This window comes from Petaurus breviceps, unplaced genomic scaffold, assembly GCF_028583685.1.
Source record: "Petaurus breviceps papuanus isolate PSGF00001 unplaced genomic scaffold, PetGlider_PUasm1.0 186, whole genome shotgun sequence".
In the NCBI taxonomy this organism is placed as follows: domain Eukaryota; kingdom Metazoa; phylum Chordata; class Mammalia; order Diprotodontia; family Petauridae; genus Petaurus; species Petaurus breviceps.
The window spans coordinates 35,079,049-35,106,005 of NW_027185798.1; the positions used below are offsets into that span (position 1 = coordinate 35,079,049).

The 26,957-nt window shown below is 39.8% G+C and overlaps 1 protein-coding gene across 1 annotated transcript; it reads left to right on the forward strand.

Annotated features, from left to right (window-relative positions):
- On the forward strand, positions 1-26,957 carry SEC22B (SEC22 homolog B, vesicle trafficking protein). Its single transcript, XM_069090206.1, has 5 exons — positions 1-260; positions 11,693-11,802; positions 18,427-18,587; positions 20,301-20,447; positions 24,857-26,957. Exons 1-5 carry the CDS (start codon positions 186-188, stop codon positions 25,009-25,011), a joined length of 648 nt encoding a protein of 215 aa, XP_068946307.1. The 5' UTR covers positions 1-185; the 3' UTR covers positions 25,012-26,957.

Genomic DNA, 26,957 nt, shown 5'->3' on the forward strand with positions numbered 1-26,957 from the left:
GAGGGACCGGAAGTAGACGAGCCTCCCTCGTCTCTGCTTCCGGCCACCTCAGCGGGGAAGAGGAGACGCAGGCAGAGAGAGCTACCGGAGCAGGGCCCTGAGCTGTCGCCGGGCGGAGAACGAAGGGAGACGACCGGGGTTGCCATTGTCGGGGGGCGGTGTGGGCTCTCCTGTAACCGGAAGAGATGGTGTTGCTGACGATGATCGCCCGAGTGGCGGACGGGCTCCCACTGGCGGCCTCCATGCAGGAAGATGAGCAGGTGAGGGGAGGTGGTGCGACCCGCCCCCTGCTCCCCTAGAGAACCCCAAGCCTTGGCTCCCTGCTCCGCCCGAGTTCGTAGGGAGGGAGACGGGCAGTGCTTCTGCTGTGGCGCTACCGGGGTGGGGGAGGAAAGCGCCCCCCAGGGCACGTGTTGCAATGGGGTTTGAAACGAGTTGTTGCACCCGCGAGGAACTCGGATCCTTTGGGGTAGGGGCGTGGCCTTGCCCACCGTCCGCACCGTATGAGTTCATTGAATTGGATTGGAAGCCACAACTTTGCCCTGGAAGGAACCCTGACACGCTGTCTGACCCCTGAACGCGTTAAATTCTCTTTGCCCCCTTCCCTTATCTGTAAAGCAGGGCCAGCCGCTAACCTTTGACCCAGCTCACCGGAGTCTTTACGTGGTGGATGAGGAAATGTATCTGGATTATTTTAAGCTTCTTGGGAGGAAGGTATTTATATGTGGAGTAAAGTTAGAGGTTACCAAAGAAGGAGAACATATAAACTCTTGCCTGACGTCTTTAAAGCTTTACTTGAAAAAATAAATCCCCAGAGTATGAGAGAAGTCACATTTTTCTTTCGGGCCTCAGCTCAGTTTAGCAGACATCCTGTATATAAAGTGCCTGCCATGTTCAAGGGTTCTCTTCTAAGCCCCATTTCAGTGACCTTACCTTGGTGAGAGAGGTGACCCTGAAGTCCTCAGGTTGGTACCACCCACAGCCCTGGTAGGGTCTATCAGCCATTAAAGATTGGACTCTGAGAATTAGGTGTGGTGTCAGATGTTATTAAATACAACTTACAGCTAAATCTCAGAGCAGGTCATCTAAACTCTCCTTAAAGACCAGAGAGAAAACCCCTTAGTTGGACACCCCTAATTGATAGGATGTTTTTCCATTAATTGAGTGTAAATCTGCCTTCCCCCCCCCCAACATTTTCCTTGTATTGTTCTTATAGTTCTGCCTTTAGGGCCAAACAGGACATATCCCTTTCACTGGAGAGCTCTTCAGATATTGGGAAGACAGCTCTTATTCCCTCTTTGGTCTTCCTTTTGTGGAGGTAGCCATCATTCTGGCAAGAATGTCATTGTCATTGGCCTCTCTGAATGTGGCCTTGTTTTGTCATTATTCCTCCTAAAATGTGGTGCCAGGAACTGAACACACTACAGTGGATGGAGTCTGATGGGGACAGATCTAGCAAAACCATGACTTTTGTTGTTCTGGACACTAGTACCTCTCACTGGGGCAGCCCAAGATCACATTAGCTTCTTTGGCTATGTTGTCATATTGTTGATCCCTTGAAATCACAGTCCAGTAAACTGCTCTTTTTCTTGAGCAGCAAAGCTCTTCATATCAAATAACAGCATCTAAGGCCCAGCCTAGGTAAATTCAGAGATGTTCATTTGGTTAGCACAGGATGAATTCTTCTGACTCTAGCAGCCCATGAAGACGTAAGGGAAGAATTGTGGTTGGAATGGTGGAGGAGGTATCCACGGTGATGAGATAGTCTTCAAGGACCCGTGCAAGGTGAAATCTTGAGAGAGCTTATCTCAAGTACCTGTGTTATTATTTGGTTGTTTTTTTCAGTCAAGTCTCACTCTGGATACTGGATTGATTTTCCATGTCTTTTTCCAGCTAATTTGACAGATGAGGAAACCGAGGCAAACAGGGTCAAGTGACTTGCCCAGGTCACAGACACAGTAAGTGTCTGAAGCCACATTTGAATTTGGGAAAATGAGTCTTTCTGACTGTCTGCTGCACCACCTTGCTGCCCTGTGCAAGTACCTATTATGCTCAGGGCTATACAAAAGATAGCCTTGGAGTGAAGAGCCTGGAGACCTGAGTTCTAATCCTTACTGATCCTGACTGATACTGGACAAATTACTTCGTTTTTTGAAACTGTAAAATATGGATGACACTTGCTTCTCACTACCTTCATCACATGATTGTTATGTAGAAATGGTTTTGCAAAACTTAAAATGCAATATAGATGTGAGTTATAATATTGAGATTGGTGGAATAGGATCCAGTGCCATCCCTTTAGATTTTTTTTCTACTTAGAAGTATCCATGTTGGGAAGGAAAGAACAAAAGTGTATGGTTGCCATTTTGTAGATGAGAAAAGTGAAACTCAAATTCTGTAATTTGTTGAGGGCACTTACACAATTGGGAACCTCTAGCATTATAACTTAATTTTTCTTTAATTTAACTGGCCACTATGTCCTACCTCCTAGCTGAAGACTTTTATCAAGGATCAAAAGATTAAATGACTAAAGCTTTGCTCCTTTACATTTTTCCTACAAAGCCTGAAGTCCTTGATGAGCTATAGATTTTACTGTCCTACATAGCTAGAAATGAAGCCTATGGAGTTTATTATGTTTTTAGCCACCATCAAAAATAGCATCTTTGGTCTGTTAGCACCTATGGAAACACATTTTTCAGACAGGACTTTTGATTTTGTTTTTACAGCTTAAAACTGTGTCACACAGGTGAGTAATGTTAAAGATTTGAAATGGCAACTAAAGGAAATGGCAGTTTAGTAGTTCTAAATTAGCTGATTTTATTGGAATCAAAAGCATCTAAAGACATAATGGGAAAAGTTTTAATTAATCCAGAAGGTTAGTACAATATTTTATAAGCTTATTGTTAAAATTGGCCATTAAGCTTTGACATAAATCGTGCATCTGTTTTTATTTTTATTTTTTGCTTTTTAGAGGGGGGAAGGTAGGGTAATTAGGGCTAAGTGACTTGCCCAAGGTCACATGACTAGTTTTTGTGTTAAGTGTCTGGGGCCAGATTTGAGCTCAGGTCCTCCTGATTCTAGGGCGGGTGCTGTATTTATTCACTGCTCCCACCTAGGCGCCCCAGTGCATCTGTTTTTAGATGTACAAAAAAGCAACCAAAATTTAAGATGGAGAAGCATGTAAAAAAACTTAAAAGGATTGAAACTATTTATTAACAGATATAAGTGAAAAGAATGTTGGAAAGGGCCACAGAATCAAGAATTACAGTTGACATAAGAAGTAAAATCAGTTAATAACAGGTATGCTTTTCCCTGTTCTGAAAATTAGGACAGTTATTTGTCCTTTCTAATATCTGAAGTCATGAAATAGTGGAAAGATCACTGCATGTAGAGGCGGAAGACCTGACTTTACTGATTTTTAAGCTGTCTTACTTTGTGCAAGTTAGGTCATTTCTCTGGGCTCATTTTTCTCATTTGTAAAATGAAGGAGTTGGAATTATTGTAGTTCATTTCAGTGCTAAAAGAAATTTCTAAATCCAGAATGTGATGTTTGAGGATTAAGTTGATTCATGCTGATCCCCAGCCATGTAATAGATTCAAAGTGTTTTCTGCTCAGCTGATTATAAGTGTTAAACTCTTCCTGGTCTGCCTATCTCATCCTCTTATCTTCTTTTATTACATACATCTGTGCCTTTGCTGACATTGCCCTCTGTGCTTATAATAGACACCCTTCCCTTTATATCCAACTGTTAAAATCTTAACTTTCCTTCTAGACTCCTCTTAGTTGCTACCTCATCTATGAAAACTGAACCTCTTAGATAGAAGGATCAACCTTCTCCTAGCACTTTGGATCTTTTTACTTAAGACGTGTTTTGTATGATAAGTTGTTTGTAGATAAGCTTTCTTTTTCTCATTGGATTATGAAGTCCTCAAGAGTAGAGCTCATAGTTTATTTCTTAGTATCTCCAGTGCCCGAGTACTTGAATATTTGTTTGATATAATTGAATTTAAGTGATCCAGTTAAAACACTAAATCTTATTAGAACTTTTCTCAGACCCAGTTAATGAAATCAGAGGTAGGTATGAGTGAATTCTCTTGTAGCAAATCTTTATTTCCATTTTGTTGGCAGGCCTTTAAAAATTATTTCCTCTTTGAAGTTAGAACTAACCTCTGTAAATGGGGATTAGAAATTTCAGTCCATCTTTCAGTTAACCTGCCATGTGCAGGGGACTGTGCTAAGCACTAAAGATACATAAGGTATCTACAGAATAAACATGAGGGAATGGGCTGGGGAGGCCCTAGGAGCTGGGAGCATCAGGAAAGGCCTTGTGGAGAAAGAAGATGGCACTTGAGGTGGGGTCTAAGAAATGAAAAGACCTTGGGCATCCTGTGCAGGCACAGAGATGGGCACTGCAGGGTTGTGTGAAGCTACTTTGGTTGAACTGCAGTTTATGAAGAGGAATCATGTGTAATAAGGCTGGAATGGTTTGTTTGATCCAAGATGTGGAGGGCTTTAAATGTCACGTAGGGGAGTTTGGTTTTGACCCTAGAGACAATAGGGAATGACTGGAGTTTATTGAACAAAGGGGTGAGAGCCTGTATTTTAGGAATGCCATTTTGGTAGCTTTTGAAAGATGGGTTGGAAGAGGGGAGGGGTCAGTTAGGAAGCTGCTTCATAGTCCAGTGAGAAATCTTGAGGGCTTGAACCTAAATGCAGTGTGTAAATACGGAAAAGGGCATGGATATGAGAGATATTGTGGAGGTAGAATTGGTAAGATTTGAACTGATTATATACATGTCGAGGACAAAAATGAGGGGTTGGGGATGACTCCAAGAGTGCAGATCAGAATGACTAAGGATAGCGATGCCCTCAACAGAAAGAGAGAAGTGGGGGGGGGGGGGGGGTACGGTGTTTTGGAGGAAAGACAATGAATTCTGTTTTGGATCCACTGAGTTTGAGATGCCTACAGGAAATTTAGATGAAAATGTCCAGGATGCAGTTAGACCGGGAGCCAGGCCAGGACTGACTTGGTAGATCTGGAAGTCATCAGCAGTAAAATGATAATTAAAGCCATAAGGCCTAATGATGCCTGAAAGAGAATATCAGGAGAGAACAGAAGAGGGTCCAGGACAGAACCTTATGATGCTCCCTGTTTGGGGAAACAACATGGGTGCTATGATCAAGAATGTTACTTTTACACTTCCTGTCTAGGTAGTGTATTCTTAGTTACAGAACTGGAGATGAACAGTGATTCCTGTGACCTAAAGCAGCAGAAGATGCTCACGCAGAGATAGATGGTTACTTGCAGACCTCATCCTCTCTGATGTTTATCTGGGAGGGTGGTGGACACAAGGAAATGCATGTTATTCATACACATCGTATTACTCTGCTTCTCCCTCTCCCTCATTTTATTTCAAGCTCTTTAGGTCTTTTTTCTTTTCTGGCCTGCTTTCCCTAATTGAGCTGTGTTCCTCCCTCCTCTTAAATTAGCTTGGCTGGGGTGGAGACACACAAGAGTGGAGCAGAGGGTGAATCTGCCCAAGGGGGAGCAGAAGAGAGAGCCTCATGTGAGCAAGTCAACACATCATCCACAGTGCAGCTGAATTTGTGAAAAAAAAAAAAAAAAAGAAAACAGTTATTGAACATCTCTCATTGCTTTGGAGGAAGGTTCTTGGTTCTTCTGGCCTTTGGCCACCTTTTGAGGCAAACAGAAACTTAAGATGGAATGGGCCAAGCTAAATGTTCTTCTGAGGCCGGCAGGCAGCATTTGATACTGCTGTGTGTTCCATCTAAAGCAGTAAAACCTTATATTGCCTGTGACATTCTCAGTGCCTTTATAGTAAATAGAAAGTTGACTTTTTAATTAGCTTTTCAAAAGCCCTTTGATTTTTAGAATTTGTCTGGGGATTTCAGCCCATCGGGTCTGACACTCTCTGCAGTCATGTTTTTATTTTTTGTGAATAGATGCAGGATAAAGAAGAGCATGTTCTGAAGGGGACTGGCACAGAGGCGTCCTGTGTGGGTCTCAGGTTTGAGAATAAGCAGCACCCATAGAGCACTTCTTAGACTTTCTCTTGGGAGATTGGGATCTACCAGAGCTGTGGAATCTGGCTTCTTGAGCTTAAACTACGAACCATGATATTAAATAATAAACAGGGCCCTCAGGAACAAGCTCCTCCAATAGAGCTGAGCGATATATTCATGGGAGGGAGGATTGTGTCTTTCATTGTACCCCCAGCACTTAGCACAGTGCTTGGCGCATAGTAGGTACTTAATAAGATCAGACACCAAAAGTTATTCTAAAATTGCTAATAACCCACAGACTGTGAATTATTTGTGCAGTATAAAAAAGAAATTGCCTTTACCCCTATAAATGACAAAAAAATTACATTCTTTTGAACAAAAGTTTTTTAAATATATGAAGAAGCCAGTACATTTTAGTGAGATTTTTGCATCTGTTTATTGTAAAATGAATTTGATGTTTAATTTACATTGGCATCTTTAATTTCACTTGGACTTCCAAGTGAGTACCTATCATCCCTGATCATGGTCATGTTTTAATAAACCTGTGAAAATGTTGCTTCACAGCAAGGCTCATTGCAAGATCTATTTTAAAATAGTAGAATATGGGAGGCTAGGTAGCACAGTGAATATAGCACCAACCCTGGAGTCAGGAGGACCTGAGTTCAAATCTGCCCTCAGACACTCAATACTTACTAGCCATGTGACTTTGGGCAAGTCACTTAATCCCAATTGCCCTGCCTTCCCCCCTCCAAAAGGCAAAAAAAACAAAACAAAATAGTAGAATAGTTCTGCTAAGATGACTGGGGGGAGGGCAGGTCTACTGTTTGATAAAATTATAGAAAGTTGCAGCCATATACTAGGTTTTAATGATTCTTTATTCACCATTTCCAAATTTCATCCCAGTTTTAAACAAACTAGATGCTCAAAGGTGGAATGAGGGTCACAAAAGCTTCCCAGTGTCATACCTTAACATCAAGTATAACCCTTCTGTTGGTAAGGAGTCAGTAGAGTCAAACACAAACAGGGAAGATAAAATACAAATCTTTTAAAACATAGTTTCAAATGAGGTTGTACAGAGATTGCCAAGAAATGATACCAATTTTTTTTTTTATTAAAGCAATCAGGGTTAAGTAACTTGCTCAAGGTTACATGGCCAGTTATTTTCTGGGTGTGGTGCTGAGTATCTGAGCCCAGATTTGATCTCCAGGTCATCCTGACACTGGAGCCGTTGCTCTTACTCACTGATCCACCTGGCAGCCCCTAAGCAATTGGGGTTAAGTAACTTGCTCAAGGTTACACGGCCAGTTATTTTCTGGGTGGGTGCTAAGTGTCTGAGCCTGGGATTCAATCCCAACGTGATCTCGACACTGGAGCCGGTGGGAGCCAGTGCTCTTACCCGCTGTGCTACCTGGCTGCCCCAGTGATACCAATTGTTGCAATAATTGATTTTTTTGTTTGTTTTAAACAGATGCATCTTAAGAGATAATGTCTGTGCCTTGTAGAGAATTTCAAATTATGAGACTTCAGGTAGCAGTTACAACTTTAAACCTAAGCATAGTCGACTCTCCCTGGACTTCCTCTCTTAATTTCAGTTTACTTATCTCTAAAATATGGTCAATAATATTTGCATTACCAGTCTTACAGGGCTCTTGTGAGGAAAGTGCTTTGTGAACTATTAAGTACTTTTAAAATATATGTTGCTGTCATTTCCTCGGGTTCTTAAAGTTAGCTAGGATTTACCTAGGCTGTAAAATTAGGAAGTTGTACTAGATCAGGGTGAGGAACCTGTGACCTCCAGGCCACATGTGGCCCTCTCAGTCCTCAAGTGCAACCCTTTTACTGAGTCCCAACTTCACAGAGCAAATCCTCATAGTAAAAGGATTTGTTCTGTAAAACTTGGCCTCAGTCTAAAGGGAGAACTCAAGGACCTAGAGGGCCAGATGTGGCCTCGAGGCTGCAGGTTCTCTACCCCAGCACTAGATTATTATTTGGATGGATAAGATCTATTTTGGGCCTAAATCTTAAGATATTGCTCTCGTTCTCACTTCATGTATATTTGTCACTAAGAACTGTGTTACGGTTTTAAAGGCATTAACTTTTTATTCTATACTAAATTTTTACAGCCTTTTAATCAGATTTTCCTCGTTACTCACAAACTGCTGGAAATAGTTTTGGGCTTATGAGAATTTTTGAGGCCCCTTTTAAAGATAGGTCAGTGGAAGTTGTAGAAATAAGAAAGAGAGTAAGAACAAATAGAAAATAAAAATATCCTTACAAGTAGCAAAACTGTTTGCAGTTTAAATCCTGGAGAAAAGCATATAAGTCCAATGTATGCCAAATAAGGTTTGATTTGTATTCTGTCATATATCACTAAAGGACATTATTTGTGGTAAAGCAAGAATTGCCCCCTGTGATATCTACCTGAAGTATGTTGTGAAATTTCCTAGTTTCTCTTAGTCATGAATTTGTCTAAACCCTATTGAACTTAATTATATTTCAAGTCTTTGCCATTTCTTGGGCTAAGTTACTTTAAGTTTGGTACTTAGTGTACAGCAGTATATGTTAAAACCTTGGGGAATGGGTCATTCTGGTTAGCCAAGTTTTTGTTTTTTTAATTTAGCTCTAGGGTAAACACCAAAACTTTTATAGCAACCATTTTTTATTTTTTTCATTCTTTTGGTTCTGTTTTATAATTTCTTGATTTCTCATAAAGTCATTAGTTTCCATTTGCTCCATTCTAATGTAGAAGGAATTATTTTCTTCAGTGAGCTTTTGGCCAAACTTGCTTTTTAAGGCATTCTTCTCCTCATTGGTTTTTTGAACTGCTTTTGTCATTTGAGTTAGTCTTGTTTTTTAAGGTGTTATTTTCTTCAGTACTTTTGGGGGTCGCCTTTAGCAGGCTGTTGACTCGTTTTTCATGATTTTCTTGTATCACTCTCATTTCTCTTCCCAATTTTTCCTCTACTTATTTTACTTGATTTTCAGAATCCTTTTTGAACAATTTCATGACTTGAGACCAGTTCATATTTTTCTTGGAGGTTTTTGATGTAGGAGCTTTGATTTTGTTGTCTTCTTCTGGTTGTGTGTTTTGATATTCTTTGTCACCAACATAAGATTCTATAGTCTTAATTTCTTTTCCTCTGTTTGCTCATCTTCCCAGCCAAATACTTGAGTTTCTTTCTTTGTCAGGGTAGGACTCTGCTTCCAGTGGGGGCTTCAGGGGTTTTATATCAGCAGCTCAATCCTCCCACCATTTGTAGGCTCAGAGCTCTAGAAGCAGCCACCACAGATGCTGCCATCTCCGCCACCCCAGGGCTGGGGCTGAACCCCAGTTGGACACACTCCTCTTTCACCCAGATCCCACAGAGTTCCCGCTGACCTTCTATGCTGTCTCTGGCTTTTGTGGGCTGAGAAGTCTGGAAACTGCCACAACTGCTAGTAATTCAGTCCCCTGAGGTCTGCTCCATCCCTGTCTGTGCCGGCACAGCCCATGCAATAGACCCTTCCTGTCGACCTTCTAGGCTGTCTTGGGCTGGAGATGTGTTTTACCTAGTCATTTTGTGGGTTCTTTAGTTCTAGAATTTGTTTAGAGTCATTTTTTACAGGTATTTGGAGGGATTTGGGGGAGATCTCAACCAGGGCCCTGCTTTTACTCCGCCATCTTTGTTCTGGCCTCTCTATAGCAACCATTTTTAAATGTAGATGCTATTAAATTGTATTCCCTCCCCTCTCAAATAGAATATACAGAACATAATTTTTTCTTGATGACTGAAGGTCATCATTGTGAACATCAAAGTGCTTTAGAAAATCATAATGGTAGCAGTATAGAAGATGAGTTGGATGAAGAAAGACTTGAGTCAGATAGGCCAATTAAGGAAGGCTGTTGCAATAGTTCAGGTGAAAGGTGATGAGGTCTTAAAGTAAGATGGTGATTGTGTAAGTGGAGGAAAGGGGAGGAAGGTAGCAGCGGTCACGGTTGGACACAGGTGTCAGCTGTGTGGGGAGACTGGGAAGTTGAGGATGACAATGAGAATGTAAACCTGTATAATTGGAAGGGTTGTGGTTGATGTGTTCTTAGGAATAGCAGGGAAGTTTGGAAGAAGATTTGAGGGGAGAGACAAGTGTAATGATGTCTGTGTTGAAAGCCCTACAATTGTCTATCATGGGGAGATTGGTATGTAACAAGTCTCACCATGTTGTGATTGGTGGTTTGCTACACCCCTTGGAGTCAGGCTGTCATGACCCCCTTGGCATCAGGCTATGACCTCCACTTTGGAGACCACTCCTGTAGGTAACCCTAATATTATTTTTTTTAAAGCAATTGGGGTTAAGTAACTTGCTCAAGGTTACACGGCCAGTTATTTTTGTGTGGGTGCCGAGTATCTGAGGCTGGAACCGATCCCAGGTCTCCTGAGGCTAGGGCTGGAGCTCTTACTCACTGCGCCACCTGGCCGCCCCTTAACCCTAATATTATTATTGTTTTATAAGAGAGGTGGATCTTTTAGCGTAGCATATTTCCTGTATTTAAGATAATTATCCATGATGAAACATTAGTTCAATCACATGATAAAATTTGTAATCATGTAAAACCATAGCAAATGGTTTTGAAAGCAACACTAGTTCTACCTCATCACTTATTTATGCAAATATACTCTTAATAGATTAGTGAGATGAAATTTCCCTTACATTGACTTTTCCCATTTTCTTAAGTATTTAAGTCTTAAGCTTTTTGTTTTGTTTTGTTTTAATCAATTCTGCCAACATCCAGATTTGAAAGTCAGACTCCGCAGTCTATAGTTCCTTGGGTGTCCCTTTGAACTTCTTTCAAAATCAAATGTATGGCATCTTATGTTGTGATAATGCAAATAAAAAGGATAAGGTAGAGGGAAGTTCCTGTCATAATGCTGAAACATCCTTTGACAAGTCTAGTTTATTAGTGTTATAAGTTACATTATCTTGAATGAGGCCATATGTGGCATGTGGGATAGAACAAGATGTTTGGAATAAAATGACCTGCCTTGTATCCAGGTTTTGTTTACTCTCTGGATTCTTAGGCAAGGCATTTCCTTTCTCATTTCCTCTTCTATATAATGAGAAGACTGGATTAATGGGCTCTAAGGGCCCTTCAGTCTCTAGAGCATACAATCTGTGGTCTCTAATAAGTTTGAAACATGGTATGTTTGAATCCATAATATTTATAGTTATGTGTTAGGAAGGATTATTTTCCTCATCTTATAAATGAATGAATTCAGGTTATAAGAACATGGGCAATAGAACAAACCAGTCTGGAGGCTGGGATTGGAAGCTGTTTTCTGACTCTTGGTCTTTATGACCAATAAGCCATGTTTCTGACTACTAAATTGTGTATAGTTAAAGTATACTCATTTGGGTTTTTGTAGATAGCTACTGTCAATTTTCTTAAGTGACTTTTAGGCCATTTTCTTTTGTGCTGTAGAAACATGGTTTCTACTTCCCATAAAAAGCACAATGAATATAAAGCATTCTACAAATATTAAAACCCTCTATACAAGAAAGTTCTTATTACTGACTTTGAAGTGAAGGGTCCCACTCAGAGTGTCTTTTCAGAGGTAGGTTCATGGTACAGCTCATCAGTAACTCAGCTTTTTGGTAGATTGTTCTTATTTGAATTTTTAATTTCTTTTTCAGTCTGGCCGGGACCTTCAACAGTACCAGAGTCAGGCCAAGCAGCTGTTTCGCAAATTGAATGAACAGTCCCCTACAAGATGTACCTTGGAAGCAGGAGCCATGACTTTTCAGTGAGTGTGACTGATTCATGATCATTTGAATGAAGTGTAGTGATCTAACTTGGGGATAGTTGAACAGAATGGTGGAATCTGGACTTAAGGGAAATGGAATATGCAGTGAGGAAAGTTAAAGGTCCACATCTCATCTCAAAGAAGAAAGGAATAGCTGTTTTCCCCCCAATGACAAATTGAGCTCTTTTTGTAACATTTAACTATTTGTGGATCTTTCATTTATTAAAAATTATTTCAAGGCAAATATATTGTGTAGCAAATATCACTTGAATAGGAAATGTTTTGTTTAAAAAATAGGATTTGCATTGTTCCGTAACACTTGTAAGTGGAACTTTTAAGAGCAGCTTGCCTTCTGTAATCAAGGGGAAAACAAGAAAATTTCTAGGACATCCGTGGAAACTTCTGTGCCTCTAAGTATTCAAGAGCTGACTCTTGAAACCTTCATTTAGAGAACTTGGGCTAACTTGACCCACATTTGCCAGTTTTCATTAAATGTTATATCAAATACAGGTAAGGAAGAGGTGAAGACCATCCCAGATACTTGGGAGAAGAAAAGAGTAATTCATTTCAGCAAACATTTGTTAAGCCTCTATCACATGTAGGCAACCAGGCATACAAAGACAGATGAAACAGGCCTGGCCCTCTAAGAGCTTTCATATTGGGAAAATATGTCCAAATATGAGTGCACGTGCCATGTAATCTAAGGGAGAGGCAAAAAAAGACTCCTAGGAGGAAAGGACACCTGAGCTGATTCTGGAAGAGAGGTCAGAATTCTAAGAGGCTGAGGAGGAGGAAGGCCCTGGCCTTCCACCAGCCTTGTGCAAAGACAGAGAGATAGAAGGTCGAGTGGTGCATTGGATAGACAGCTAGTAGTTCCGTTTACCTGGGACATAGAGGAGTCAGAAATAAGTCTGAGAAGATAGTTGTGAGCCAGATTGACAGGTTGAGGAGTTTATATTTTATCCTAGAGGAAATAAGGAACCATGGCAGATTTTTGACTAGGAGAGTCACATGATTACACATCTTTTTTGAAAATAATAATTTGGCAACTTGGCAGGAGATATTGAATGGAGGGCATGAGGTAGCGGGGCAGTGTATTGGGATGCTATTGCAGTAGTCCCTGCTGTTGTAGATCAATATTGGAGATAAGAGGATGGGGGTATAGCAGATAAGAAAAGTGATAAACAAAAAAGAAAGCAAAGCTCTCTAATGTATAAAGATGAAGAGTTATATGTTTTGTGTTGATCAATGCAAGTGATTACCTAGATTGATAACACCCGAGTAGTGACTTAAGGGTTATTGGTTTAGTGTTCTACTTTGATCCAAGGTTGAGAACATCTTGCATAAACTAATATAATCCCACACAGAGGGAGTGTGAACAAAGTGTACATCTAACTTTAAAATTATCCATAGTGATGAGAAATAGGAATAGCATAATAGATTCACAGATCCAGTATAAAACTCTTCCCCTACCAGATACAAGACATTAGAGCTGCTGACTAATCGATCAGTTTCACCTCCTCACTTATCCCTTATCTATCTGGTGGAAGAAGTACACAATGAGAAGACTGAAGGCAAGGAGGGGTGAATAAATAAGAATGCTAACAGTACTTTCAACTGAATCATTTAGAAGATCATCAATAAGTGCTTAGTGCTGGGACAGATTTGTAGTTAAGGTTCAGCAGCCTGCTGCATTCTGCACCTCTTTGTAATCTCTAAGGGCAGTCACAAATTATGTTTTCTTTCCTCTTTATATGCTTAATATACTTAACATATTCTCTTTCCTTACTTTACACGTCACTGCACTTTCTTGATTTTCTTCTTTCTGTTTCATCTCTGTGACCTTTTTGATGGCTCTTCTTTCATCGTGTCTGTGTGTCCGTCGTTCTTAGATCTGATTCTTGGTCCTCTATTTGTTCAGTCAGTGAGCTCATCCACTTTCATTTAAGAAACAGCAGTTACGGACTAATTTTATTTACCCTGAGTAGTTTCCTGACACGTCCTCTTTTTTTCATTTGGTCTTCCCTTGTAAGAAAGAAAAATAGTTAAGCAAACTCAGTGTTCTGTCCTATTAGGCCCCTCCATATCTACCGAATGGACAAAAGGGCCTTTTATCACCTGTTCTCCTAGACCAAGACAAACCATAATCAGTCAAGAGTCTGACTCCTTTTTATATGTATTACACCAGTCACGTATGTTGTTGTCTTGGTTTGCTTACTGTACCTTGGACCAACTCAAAAAATCTTCACATTTGTTTCTGAATACATCATATTTGTCATTTCTTGTGGCTTTATAATATTCCATTACATTCATGTCATAGATTCAGAATATTTCAGAGTTGGAAGGAAGGGACCATTTAGTTCAGTCTCTACAAAAGGGGAATCACCACTATAACCACACCTTACAAGGGGTCATCCAGCCTTTGCTTGAAGACTACCAGTTCAGGGAAACCCACTTCTTTTCAAGTAGCCTATTATACTTTGGGAAGCTCTAATTGTTAGAAAGTTTCTCCCGAAACCAAGCTTATGTTGGCTTCTTGGCAACTGATAGTACTTGCTTCTGCTTCTAGGGCCAAACAGAACCAGTCTAATCTTTCTTCACATACAATTCTTTAGATTTTTGCAGACCAGTCATATTTCCCCAAGGTTAATTCCCATCCAGGATCAACGTTCTTTCAACTAACCTTTACATGACTTAAACTCAAGAATCTTTTTTTTTTTTGCCTTTTTGGAGGGCAGTTGGGGTTAAGTAACTTGCCCAAGCTAGTATTTTTGTGTGGGTGTTAAGTGTCTGAAGCCGGAACCGAATGAATTTGGGTTCTTCCAACTCTGGGGCCGGTGCTTTACTCACCGTGCCACCTAGCCACCCCAAAACTCAAGAATCTTTACCATCTTGACCACTGTTCTCTGGATACTCTGCCCAGTTATCCCTCAGTGGGTGGAAATCTTCTTTGTTTCCAGTTATTTGCTTCTGCAAAAAGTATTACTGTGAATCTTTTGCTACATAAGGAACCTTTCTATTTTTGACCTCTTCAGGTTTATGCCCAGTAATGGGATTTCTGATCAAAAGACATGTACAGTTTATAGTGTCTTTTCTCATGTGGTTCCAAATTGTTCCCTAGGTCAGTTGGACCAATTCACAGTTCCACCGACAGTCTATTGGTGTGACTTCCCATAGCCTCTCCAACCTTTTACTCTTTCCGATTTTTATTATTCTTGGTGGGCGTGAAGTGGAACATCAGAATTTTTTTAATTTAGAATTCTTCTATCAGTGATTTGGAACATTTTTTCAAATGTTTGGATAACTTAAAATTCTTTCGAAAACTGCCCAAATCCTTTGACTATGTTATCTATGGGATATGGATCTTGGTCGTATTTTGCTATTCTTCCACTTTATATGAATGACTCTTAGATCTTTATGTCCAGTCCCAGACTCCTCCTTTCTTATATTTTCAACAATCCAGAGGACATATTCACTGCGATAATGACCAAAACTAATTCATCTTGTTTTTCTCTTTCTCTAACATCAGGAGTAGTGCTTTTTTCTGGTCTCTCAGGCAAGAAATCTTCTGAGTTGTTTTTGACTGCTATTTCTTCCTCTATATTGTGGCTGTCGTTAAGTTCTATTTTTAGAGCTAATCTGAATTCATTCTAGTGCATGCATAGAGTTGTGAATGAAACTAGACTAGTTAGGTAATGTTTGGATTCCCGTGTTGACTCCAGGATAATTTGAACTAGTGAAACCCCTGAGTCAGGACTGGCCTGGCCTCATGTGGTGGTGATAGAAGGGAATTTTGCTGCATAATGTTTTAATAGAGACCCGAATAATAAGAGAATTAATGTGAACCATAGGATGGTGGAGGTCACCTAGTCTGACTCTCCACCCAAAGCAGAAGGTTTAATATAAAATAACAAATCTTGATGGGATAGAAACCAGATAAATCTTGCAGGATTTAAAAAAAAAATTAGGATAAACTAGTAGAATCATAGATTGGAAGAGACTTCGATATATTGGATATGCTGATCCAAATCGTGGTTCCCTTTAGTAGTCCTCCCTCTACTAATCAATTTACGAGCATTGATTAAGTGCCTAATATGTGCCAGGTACTGGGGAGATAAACAAAAATGAAGTAGTCTCTGTCCTTAAGGAACTTAGACTTTATCAGGGAAAACAGTGCATACATACATAAAGATATACAAATGAATACAAGGAATCTAGGGTGAGTGGGATCAGAAGAGGCTTCTTATAGAAGGTGGAGCTTGGAGGAACTTTGAAGGAAACTAGGAATTTGAGAGGTGGTAGTAAAGAGAAAGTGCATTCCAGTTATGGAGCACCAGCTTCAGCAAAGGCGTGGAAATAGGAGTGTCCTGTGTAAGGATTAGCAAGGTGGCCTCCTTGGCCAGGCCACGGTGTGAAGGGGAGCAATCAATTAGAAAGGTAGATTGGAGTCAGGTTGTGAAGGGCTTTACACATCAAACAGTTTTTTGTTTTGTTTTTATCCTAAAGGAAATTGTGAGCCACTGGAGTTTATTGAGCAGGGGAGTAACATGGCTAAACCTTTGCTTTAAGAAAATCACCATGGCAGTTATGTGAAGGATAAGTCAGAGAGGAGGGACACATGAGGCAGGCAGACCAATTAAAAAGCTGTGGTACTGAGAGTCTGAACTGGAGTGTTGGCTGTTTGAGTAGAGGGAAGGGCACGGATGCGAGAGATGTTGTGGAAATAGTATTGACCACAAGTTGGATGTGTGGGATGAGTGAGGAATATAGGATGGCAGTGAAGTTGCAAACCTGGGTGACAGAGAAGGGTGGTATCCTCAGCAGAAAGAGTGAAATTCAGAAAACGAGTGGGTTTTTGAGAAAAGGTGAGTTCTTTTTTTGAAATGTTGAGTTTGAAATGCCCACAGGATCATCTTTTTAAAGTGTTTAATAGGCAGTTGGTGTCCTAGAACTCAGGCGGTATGAGGCCTGGATATAGAGGTCTGATATCTGCATAAATGGTAATCAATAAGAGAGTGTAAAGAAAGACAAGAGGGCAGCTCGGAAGGTGCCTGTAAATTATGATGTAGCGAAAGGGACAGAACCAGGAGAGCAGTATTCCAGAAACCTCGAGAGAAGAGAGTAGGAGAGAATGGTCAGTACTGTCAGAGGCTGCAGAGAGAGCACGAAAGGTGAGAACTGAAAAATGAACAGCAAATCTGGCAGCTGCTAAATTGGAGAGATCATTAATGATGGTGGAGGGAGCAATTTCAATTAAGTGATGAGATTGGAAGCTAAGTGGAAAAGGGTGAAGAATGAACAAGAAGAGAGAGATGCAGGCCTTGAAAGGGAGGAGACCTACAGGAAGACAGTTTGTGGGGCATACCATGCCCTGACGGGAGCCACTGGGTGCCAGCCCCAAGTGTAAGTGAAGACGTGATAGAGAATTAACCGGGTGGGTAGTTCCTGGGATAGAATTCCATTTATTGATTCTTTGGATAAGGCTTTTATAGATCAATGAGACAAAGGAATTTGTACTCTAGTATTCTTATCACTCTTAGAACAGGAGGTTTTTAGATAATCTGTCATATCTTGGATGTAACAAAATATCTCTAATCAAATAAGGATTTAGCATCTAGATGACTAAATCTTAGGGTAGAGCTTTTGATCTCAAACTCAGATAACATCCTTTTAAAAATGCAGCGCATATTAAAGGTTCCAGGAGCTAGCTTTTGGAAGCCGCATCTCAAAGGATTTCCTTTAGAGCAAATTGTTAAGATTTTTATTTGAGTCCTGGATCAGGCCTCTTTGGCTCCCCTGGATGCCCCACTTTAGAGTGGATTCCACCCACATCTCCACACACTGAAGTCTTTTTTCTCCCTTCAAGGCTCAGTTCAATATCACTTCATCCATGAAACTTTCCTTGGATCATTTCTTCCCCTCTGACCTTTGCTGTGAACCTACATCATCCTGACATTTGTTTGTGTGGCTCATTCCTGTTCTAGATTATAAGCACCTGAAAGACAGAGACTTTTTTTCATGTTTGTATCCCCAGCAGCTAGTACAGTGCTTGGCACATAATAGGCACATAATGTATTTATGAATTTACTTATAACTGATACAATGGGATGACTTGTTTGGGCAATGTTTGAACTAAATGATATAGAGTCCCTTCCATGATTCCCAAGGGTTGGCATTCAGTTTTTAGGTATTTTTTTAAAAGTTCACTTTGCTGTTTCCCGGTGTATTAGGGAAGGATTTAAATATGAATCCCATAAATGTAATTACAGGGTGGCTGGATTTATAAGTAAGAATTCTCAAGGAATAGTTTTAGATGTTACAGAAGATGTTTAAGTGAAAGATTTTTCTGTTACTGAAAACAATGTTTTAATAGATTGTATGTGAAACTTTTAAAATAATAAAGTGCTGTATAAATAAATCTCTCCTGCTTGGAGAGTATTCTTCTAGTTAATGGAAAAATTATTCTTTTCTGACCTAAAGGACATGTGGTTTATAATGTTTAACTTTCCAGCCTAAAGAAAGCATAGGCAAGGAGCCCTCTTGTGGTATCATAATAAACGTGAGAACTTACGTGCTAGAAACAACATTGACTGTATGGTTACTTTTTTGACTTTATCTTTCCAGTTACATTATCGAGCAGGGAGTGTGTTACCTGGTTTTGTGTGAAGCTGCTTTCCCCAAAAAGTTGGCATTTGCCTACCTTGAGGATTTGCACTCCGAATTTGATGAACAACATGGAAAGAAGGTGCCCACTGTCTCCAGACCCTACTCCTTCATTGAATTTGGTGAGGCTTTAACTTGTTCTGTGCTATTGATGAGTCAAAATATGGGAAGAAATTCTTTACTTAAAGTCCTGTGCTACCATTTTTCTAAGGGTTTGAGTTTTATTCTTTTTTTTTTCATTATATACCTCAGCATTCAGCATTCTTTCTTGTGCGAAAGCCTAAACAATTTAATTCAGTTTCTTGACCTTGTTCCCCTAGAAATGTTAACCTTCTTGGTTCCTGATCTCCTCTGTTCACACAGGATACAGGCATAGTGGACCATAGTTGAAGGTGATGCTAAAGATTTGAAGTTACAAATTAGGCACAGCAGGTCTTTGCTTCACTTAGAGGAAGATTTGGTAGATTTAGCTAGAGTCCCAGAAGCAGTTTCAGATCAATAATGGCCTGTATCAGATGCTCCCCATATAGGATGAACTACCAGTTGTCTTTTCAGCTGTTGAAAAACAGGAAAATCGTCTGAAGGAATAGGACAGGGATGTCAACATCAACCTCACATTGTGGGAAGTCATATTGTCTTTTAGATACGAGGGAAACATCTGCTTTAGGCAAGAAAGAAAAAGTGTGAGGCACCTATTGCCCTGTATTCCAGAGGTTGAAATGGCTTTTTAGAAACAGTGAATATGAAAAAAGAATTTCTGTGTCGTGTAACTTGAGGAAGTCTTAGCATATGTTAATTTATGCAATCTATAGCTTAGTTTTTGAAATTTCACATGTGCACAAAAATACAGCCCTATATAAATAAGGACCAAGTTAACCTTACCTTAAAGAAAATTAGTCCATGAGTGGCATCTTAGTAAAAGTGGAAGGAAATTAAAGTTATACTTATTGCTCAGGACTGCGGGGAGTAGGGGGATGAAGGTAGCATGGCAGTAATAGCAGCAGTAAGTAGTAAGAGTTCTTGCAGTCTTTTCCTGTAATACTAGGCTTTTTTAAACTTAAGATTTATCCTTAAATTTGAGAGTTCTGATGGTAGTTAAACATGTATGTTAGAGAAAACAGTGGGTTGGGAAAAAATACCTGAAGAATACTTTAAACAAGTAGTTTTCAACTTCTAAAAGGTGAAATGACAACCACAAACATACATGCTGTATGTAAGGTGAGGGTCTAAATGTGATGGCGCAGGCAAAAATTAAGTTTTCATTGTTATCTGACTTTTTTTCTTGAAACGTGCTCCTAGAAGCGGATAATTTACCACCCAGAGTTTTTGGAATACAGTTTGAAAAGTCCCACTTTGAAGCAATTCAGGCTTCAATGTATTTTGGTTTATTTGTGCCCCTCTTTTTTTTTTGTTGCAGGTTTTTTTTTCCAGCTATGTTGTATGCAGGCTCTCTGAGACCAGGCATTAATAGAGGCTGATAAGGTAGCTGTTAAGTAGGGTTTTTAGTTTAAATGAAATCTTTTAAATTTTCTTGCCCTCTTCTTAGTGGGGTGATTGTCCATCAGCCTATTTGAATTCCTTTACATTGTACAGTCACTGCATAAGACTTACAAAAGTCCCTTTTGTAAAAGGAGCAACTCGTTATCACACATTTTAGATGCTCTAACAAGAAGAAAGTTTCTCCTGAAGTATATCTGTTATTTTCATGAGCACCTCCTCAGAAATGCCAAAAAATGAATTATTTTATGTCAGGAAGTTCTGTATCCCCTGGATATGGGCATTGGGGAATTTTTAGCACACGTGTTTGTTAACGGCCACTTGCTTCATCTTTCCAGATACCTACATTCAGAAAACCAAAAAGCTGTACATTGACAGCCGTGCAAGGAGGAACCTGGGCTCCATCAACACTGAGTTACAGGATGTGCAGAGAATCATGGTAGCTAACATTGAAGAAGTCTTACAGCGAGGGGAGGCCCTCTCAGGTACCTTCTTCCAAAGAGCAGTAAGGTTCCAATGAACAGGACACTCATTCTAGAGAGATGAGTTAAGGGGTCCTTGCATCATACTGCGTTTTATCAAGAGTTCCCCTGGTTAAAATAGAATGAAGCTGCCCAAATGATTAATATTTCCTTAGTGCCTACAGCGTACTGGGCTCATGCATGTTAGGGATGGTTTCTCAAGGCCCCCAGTATTTGAGCATTTAAAAAAAACATGAACAAGTTAAGGGAAATGGAGAGGAAGCTTTTGAATACTTACTGAAATTGCCTCTCACTTGGTTTCCCTTCCTCTAGTGTTTTATTCCTTCTAATCTGGTGTCTCTCAGGTTACTCTAGACTTTTCAAATGCTACTTGAATCATGTTATTATCCTGCTCAAACACTTTCTCTAGTTTTGTATTACTTATATCATAAAGTCCAAATTTCTTTTTTTCTTTCAAATTTATTTATTTTTCTTTTTTTTTTTTGGAGGGGGAAAGGCAGGGCACTTGGGGTTAAGTGACTTGCCCAGGGTCACACAGTTAGTAAGTATTGAATGTCTGAGGTCAAATTTGAACTCAGGTTCTTCTGACTCCAGGGCTGACGCTCTATTCACTGTGCCACCTAGCTGCCCTGAAGTCCAAATTTCTTAACTGAATGTTCAAAGTCCTCCACATTTTTGGTTCTGATTACCTTTCCAAACATATCTCCCACTATTTTCCAGCACCTATACATTGATAAAACCAGACCAATTTCCTTACTTTCCCTCATTCGTCCTTACCTCTGTACCATAGCTAAAATGCTGTAAACCCACTCCACCCCCATTCCCTTTATTTGGACTATCCAAATTTTTCTTTTTTAAAGCAATTGGGGTTAAGTAACTTGCCCAAGGTTACACAGACAGTTATTTTGTGTGGGTGTTTCTGTCTCTGAGGCCGGAACCGATCCCGGGTCCTCCCGACTTGGGGGCCGGTACTATTATTCACTGCGCCACCTAGCCACCCCTGGACTATCCATATTTTACCTGTTTAAAGTCTAGTTAAACTCCTATTGTCTCCCAAGAAGCAAAAGGAATGTGGCTTATTCAAGTGAATAATTTGTAAATAATTCTGACTGGTGGCAGGTACTTTGTGTTGAACCTCTTTATAATAAGACAGTGTCTCTTAGAAACTCTTCTTCCTTAACCCCAAAGTCCATGAATTATTCTTACTTCGAAGCTTAAGAGGTCTGCAAAACTTCTTTGGTTGCTTTCAATAGGAACTGGCTATCAGCTTTCCACTTCTCTGCTTTTTATCAATACAGGTGTTCAGAAGGCACGGAAGTGCATTTTCTATGCCAGATGTCAATTTATTCTTACCACCCTTTGTGGTGAGCAGTGCTAAGGTCATTTGTACCATTACCTGCCATTCCCCATTCATTTTCCTACCTAATTTGCCACATTTTGGCATTATTAGCCTTATCTCATAGATGTAATGAGTAACTTAGAAGTAACTGCAGTGCCTGCATTTAGTTTAATATTGCAAAATTTTATAAACAAACCCCCTAGATTTCCACAGAAACATTCTCTAGGGAATGTGCTTACAGACTGAGCTTAAAAAAGGAGCTTTTACAGAATTTCAAAGGTGTAAAAGGCTGTGCTCTTTAGTGGAAGCTATTTCCATTTTAACTGTAATAACATTTGTGCGATTCAGATATTGTGATTGAAGCCTAGTTTCTAATCTTGTGTCCAGTTTGGCTCGGTGTTGTTTCCCTAAACCGTTCAGCCATTAATCATAAAAATTCCTGGAAATGTTAAGAAAGTATTCCTATTGTTTCTTACATAAGAGAGGCCTTTCTTAATGGGGAAGGACATGACAAAGTTTAGCATATGGAATATTGGTGATACTTAAGCATGTGTTATTGTAGTTATTATTTATGCTTATAATGAGATAGAGGGGTTTCCATATCATGTTTTCTGCAACCACTTCATATTCACCTTCATGACAGTTTTCTGTTGTGAAGAATTTTTAATGAATTGTTAACAAATACTAGTTAAGATGGTAGTAGAATTAGTTTTAAAAATTGGAGTCTATTTCCTTAAGACTTAGCATGTGGGTAATAAGTAAACATAAATACATGGGGAAAATGATCAGTTTTCAGAGAATTTAAATATGGTAAAAATACATTAACCCTCTGTAAGCATTTAATAAATATTTGTCTATTAGTTGATTCAGAATCTGCAGTCATTGGGGAGGGTAGTCCTTCCACAAAGCCATCAGTCAGATGTTTATTATTTAGCATTTACTGTGTGCCAGGCACTATGCTAAATGTTGGGTGTACAAGGAAAGGCAAAAATGATGTGTTTATATTCTAGAAGGGGAGATAACATGTATGTATATAATGTAAACAAAAGATCATTTCCTATAACACACATTACAGTTCTTCCATGCCTTGGATAGTTTCATGAGTTGCTATAGTTAAAATAATTCATCATCTCTGCACCCTTTCTGGTGATGTGCCTTGTCTGACCAGGTAGGCTGACCAGGTAGGTCCTCAGGTAGCAGACATAAGAATCCTTAGCAGAGTCCTTCGAGACCTTTCCAGCTTGAGAGAGCCTCTTCAGCTGTTTCATTCTTTTGGCATCGCCTTGCCAAGCTCAGGGTTACTTGCAGGACACAGTGGGACTTTTTAATGTTTTAATGTTGATTGGAGTACTTCGATATTTCCTAGAACCATAGACTTATAACCAGTAGAGTATTACATGTGCAGTCAAGAATCCCACCACTCTTATTAGTTGTGTGACTTAAGTCACTTAACTACTTAGTGCCTTGGTTTTCCTTATTTTTAAAATGGGGATTAAGAAGACTTATACCATCCACCTCCTAGAGTTGTGAAAAAAACCTTGTGTAAATCTTTTTTTTTTTTTTTAAGCAATCGGGGTTAAGTAACTTACTCAAGGTTACACAGCCAGTTATTTCTGGGTGTGGTGCTGAGTATCTGAGCCCGGATTTGATTCAGGTCATCCCAACACTGGAGCCAGTGCTCTTACTCGCTGAGCCACCTGGCCGCCCCTAAGCAATTGGGGTTAAGTAACTTGCTCAAGGCTACACGGCCAGGTGTCTCTGGGTGGGTGCCAAGTGTCTGAGCCCGGGACTCGACCTCCAGGTCTTCTCAACACTGGAGCCAGTGCTCTTACTCGCTGTGCCACCTGGCCGCCCCAGTGTAAATCTTAAAACACCATAGAAAGTGGTTCTTATAGGCCAGTGCACTCACTCTTTGCCATGAATTAGTAGTTTGTGGTCACACCTCAATTAAAAGAAGTGCTTGGAGGATTCCAGTTCATTTTGTTTTGGGGTTCACTAAGGAATAATCAGTAAAGCCTTTTTTATTTCTGCCCTTCTTGTGGAGAATCTTTCAGAAATGTCTGGTCCATTTCCCTGCTTTAGGTAGCTCAGGGTGGTCAGAATGACAGTTTCTTTTCTTTCTACATTCTGAACATGAACTTTTGCACACAGGGCTCTAGATGTAGCATGAGAAAGAAACTGGGCTAAATCCTGCTCCAGGACTTAGACTGGCAGGTGCTTTTCTGAATAAATCCCCGATTTCATCTTGTTTGACCTCCATTTACCTTTTTCTTCTAAGACTGATTGATCCCCTGCATTGCATATAACTTAGTCTTTGATGTTTCAGAAGGTCCTTGGGGATCTTACAGTGATACAAGGCTAACCTATCATCGTCAGTGATCAATATACAGCCTTCCTTCCCTTCCCTCCCCATCTCAGTGTTCTGTTTAGAAGTTGGTTAATGGAAGCTTATCATTAATAACAATTGTTATTTTATTATAAGAAAGGGACACTGAAGGTCCCTTGGTAGTGGCTCCTTTGTATTTTCACTGGTTTGTTTCAGCATACTCTTGAAATGAAAAAAAAAATGTCCTAGGTTGTCATTTCCTGAAAGGTTTATTTCTATTAATATTGATACATCACATTTATATACCCTTTTTTGTGTCATGGACCCCTATGGCAGTCTGATAAAACCTCTGAACCCTTTTTCAGAATAATGGTTTTAAGTGCATAAAATAAAATATATAGTAATTACAAAGGAATTTGTAATTTGTAATAACCGATTCTATTGAAATAAAGGTATCAAAATATTTAAAAACAAGTTCACAGATCCTAAGATCCCCTGCCATAGAGCCAGTTTGTATCTTAGAGTTGGAAGGAATCCAACACAACTTGGTACAGCTTTCTCGTTACTCCTAAATTATATAAATTCTCTGATGTTCTCAGTGAATATGTGCTGTTCATGGAAAGGATATTACTTAGTAATCCCATAGCACAATAAAACAGGAAATTCAAGGAGGTACTTTTATTCTAGTTAAGAGAATGTTGATAATCTTCAGCTAATTTGTTTTATTCCATTTCTACTTTTTGACAGCACTGGATTCCAAAGCCAACAATTTGTCCAGTTTGTCCAAGAAATATCGTCAGGATGCGAAGTATTTGAACATGCGTTCCACCTATGCCAAACTTGCGGCAGTTGCTGTGTTTTTTATCATGTTGATAGTGTATGTACGATTCTGGTGGCTTTGAGCAGATTAATGCCATCTTTGGCAGGGGAGAGCCTGAAATATGGCAGGTGTATGTTTGCAGGATGTTGAGTGCACAGCTCTGTGCATTAGGATCCACATGGGACTTGTGACTCTGGAGACCTAGAAAAAAAAAAAAGGAAGTGTCCTAAATGCCATAGGCCACCCCTCATTTAGTGAAGCTTAACCCTCCGAAGAAGGTCTTGTTGGAGACTAAAGACTTTCTCTGGGTGGCAAACTGTATATGTTAGGGAACAGTAGACTCTCCCCCACCCCACCCCTGTGTTCTGAACCCTTAGGCAGCATTGACTAGGGCATACCCTTTCTGGAATGGATCCATCACTTGGACTCGCACTAACCAACTTCTGCTGGCACCACCTTGCTCCTTCTTTTAGAGAGGGCAGCCCTAATGGAAACTGTTGAGCACTCATTCCTAATGTGGGTAATGCTTGTTTTTTTCTGGAATCTGGATCTTCAATGGCCACTCAAACAAGACTCCTGTATGTGAAGGCTGATTTCTGTACATATCTTAATGTCTATGTTGTTTTCCTTTTCTGATATTTTGCTTATTGCACAATTGCTATGGGGTTAAATGAATATTAAATTGAGATGCCTTGAAATTATGCTGTATCCCCTCCCTGATTAGGAAGGTAACAGACTTTCTATAACATAATACTTAAACACAGATTTTAAACTATTCTGGAAAGTTCTTAATTTCCTTCCTTAATGACCTGCTTCGTATAGCACTTGGGAGAAGAGTAACAGTGTCTGAATACTATTACTGGCTAGATTCTTAGCACCTACTCTGGCTTCTTTCTTGCTTCCATTTATTAATTTTTTTTTTACTTTTTTGTTTTTCCTCATGTATATTTCTGTGATGGGGCTGGGAGGAAGGAGGACAGAAAGGTCACTTTGATCAACAGTCTTAAGCTTCATGACCAGCATTTCCAGGTATAATCCAGATCATAAAATAGAAGATGTTTATATATGGAGGGAATCAATTTTTGATTTCAGTTTTTCTGTGTTTTAGTACAAGATACTTTTAACCAAGGAAATCTGTCGGAATTATCAGTATTCCTCCTGTTTGTGTATGCTTTCTAAGAAAGTTACCTTTCTAAGGATAGAAACCTCATTTATTGTGTTTTTTTAATAGCTAATAGAATGAAATATGGCCTCACATCCACTCTTTCTCCCACCTGTGTGCCCTTTCTTAAGCACTTGGCTCCCTTGTTTCTCCCACCCCCAGGGTGATAGAAATTTCCTTTTACTTTTGGAGGTGGGATTTTTGGAATGGAGAGAATTGATGCATAAGGGTGAGAGGCAAGGTGAGAAAAGATCTCCTGCAGCCTGTCTAGTATCTCCAGCTCATAGAACAAATACTGCTTGAGAAGAGGTTGAGACCTTAACCAGCTTAATCCTCAGCACTTTAAAAATGTCTTTCGTTCAGTAAGTCCAGTATTTGTGACTTTCATACTACAAAGGTTTTCTAAGGTCCAAACCCTGTTTTCTGATTAGGAGTTAGGAGGGAATCAGTTTCCCATATAAAAAGACAAGGAAAGAGATTTGATTTGTCTCTCCTGATTTCCTTACAACCCTCTGAGAAGACCTGGTATAGTAGCAACTGTTAGGGCCCCAGCTTGGATAGGAATCTGCCAGTCTTCCCAGAATGATTGGTGTGACTTCAGTTCATCAGAAATGGGCTCCAGATCAAAGTAGTTGGTGACTGGTTTTTTTGAGTAGGCAGAAGTTGCTCTTTGTAGACCCTCAAAATCTTGTCTCTATGTGCAGCTGAAAGTTCCTGCTATGTAGGTCTATGAAAGGCTGAAGATTGATCCCAACATGGCTGCCTAAGATTTGGAGCCATTCAGGAGTAGAAAATACGGCAGCTTGATGAAAAGTTGAATGCTGCCACCTGAGGGTCAGCAGTGAAATAAATTTCTTCTAAGAACA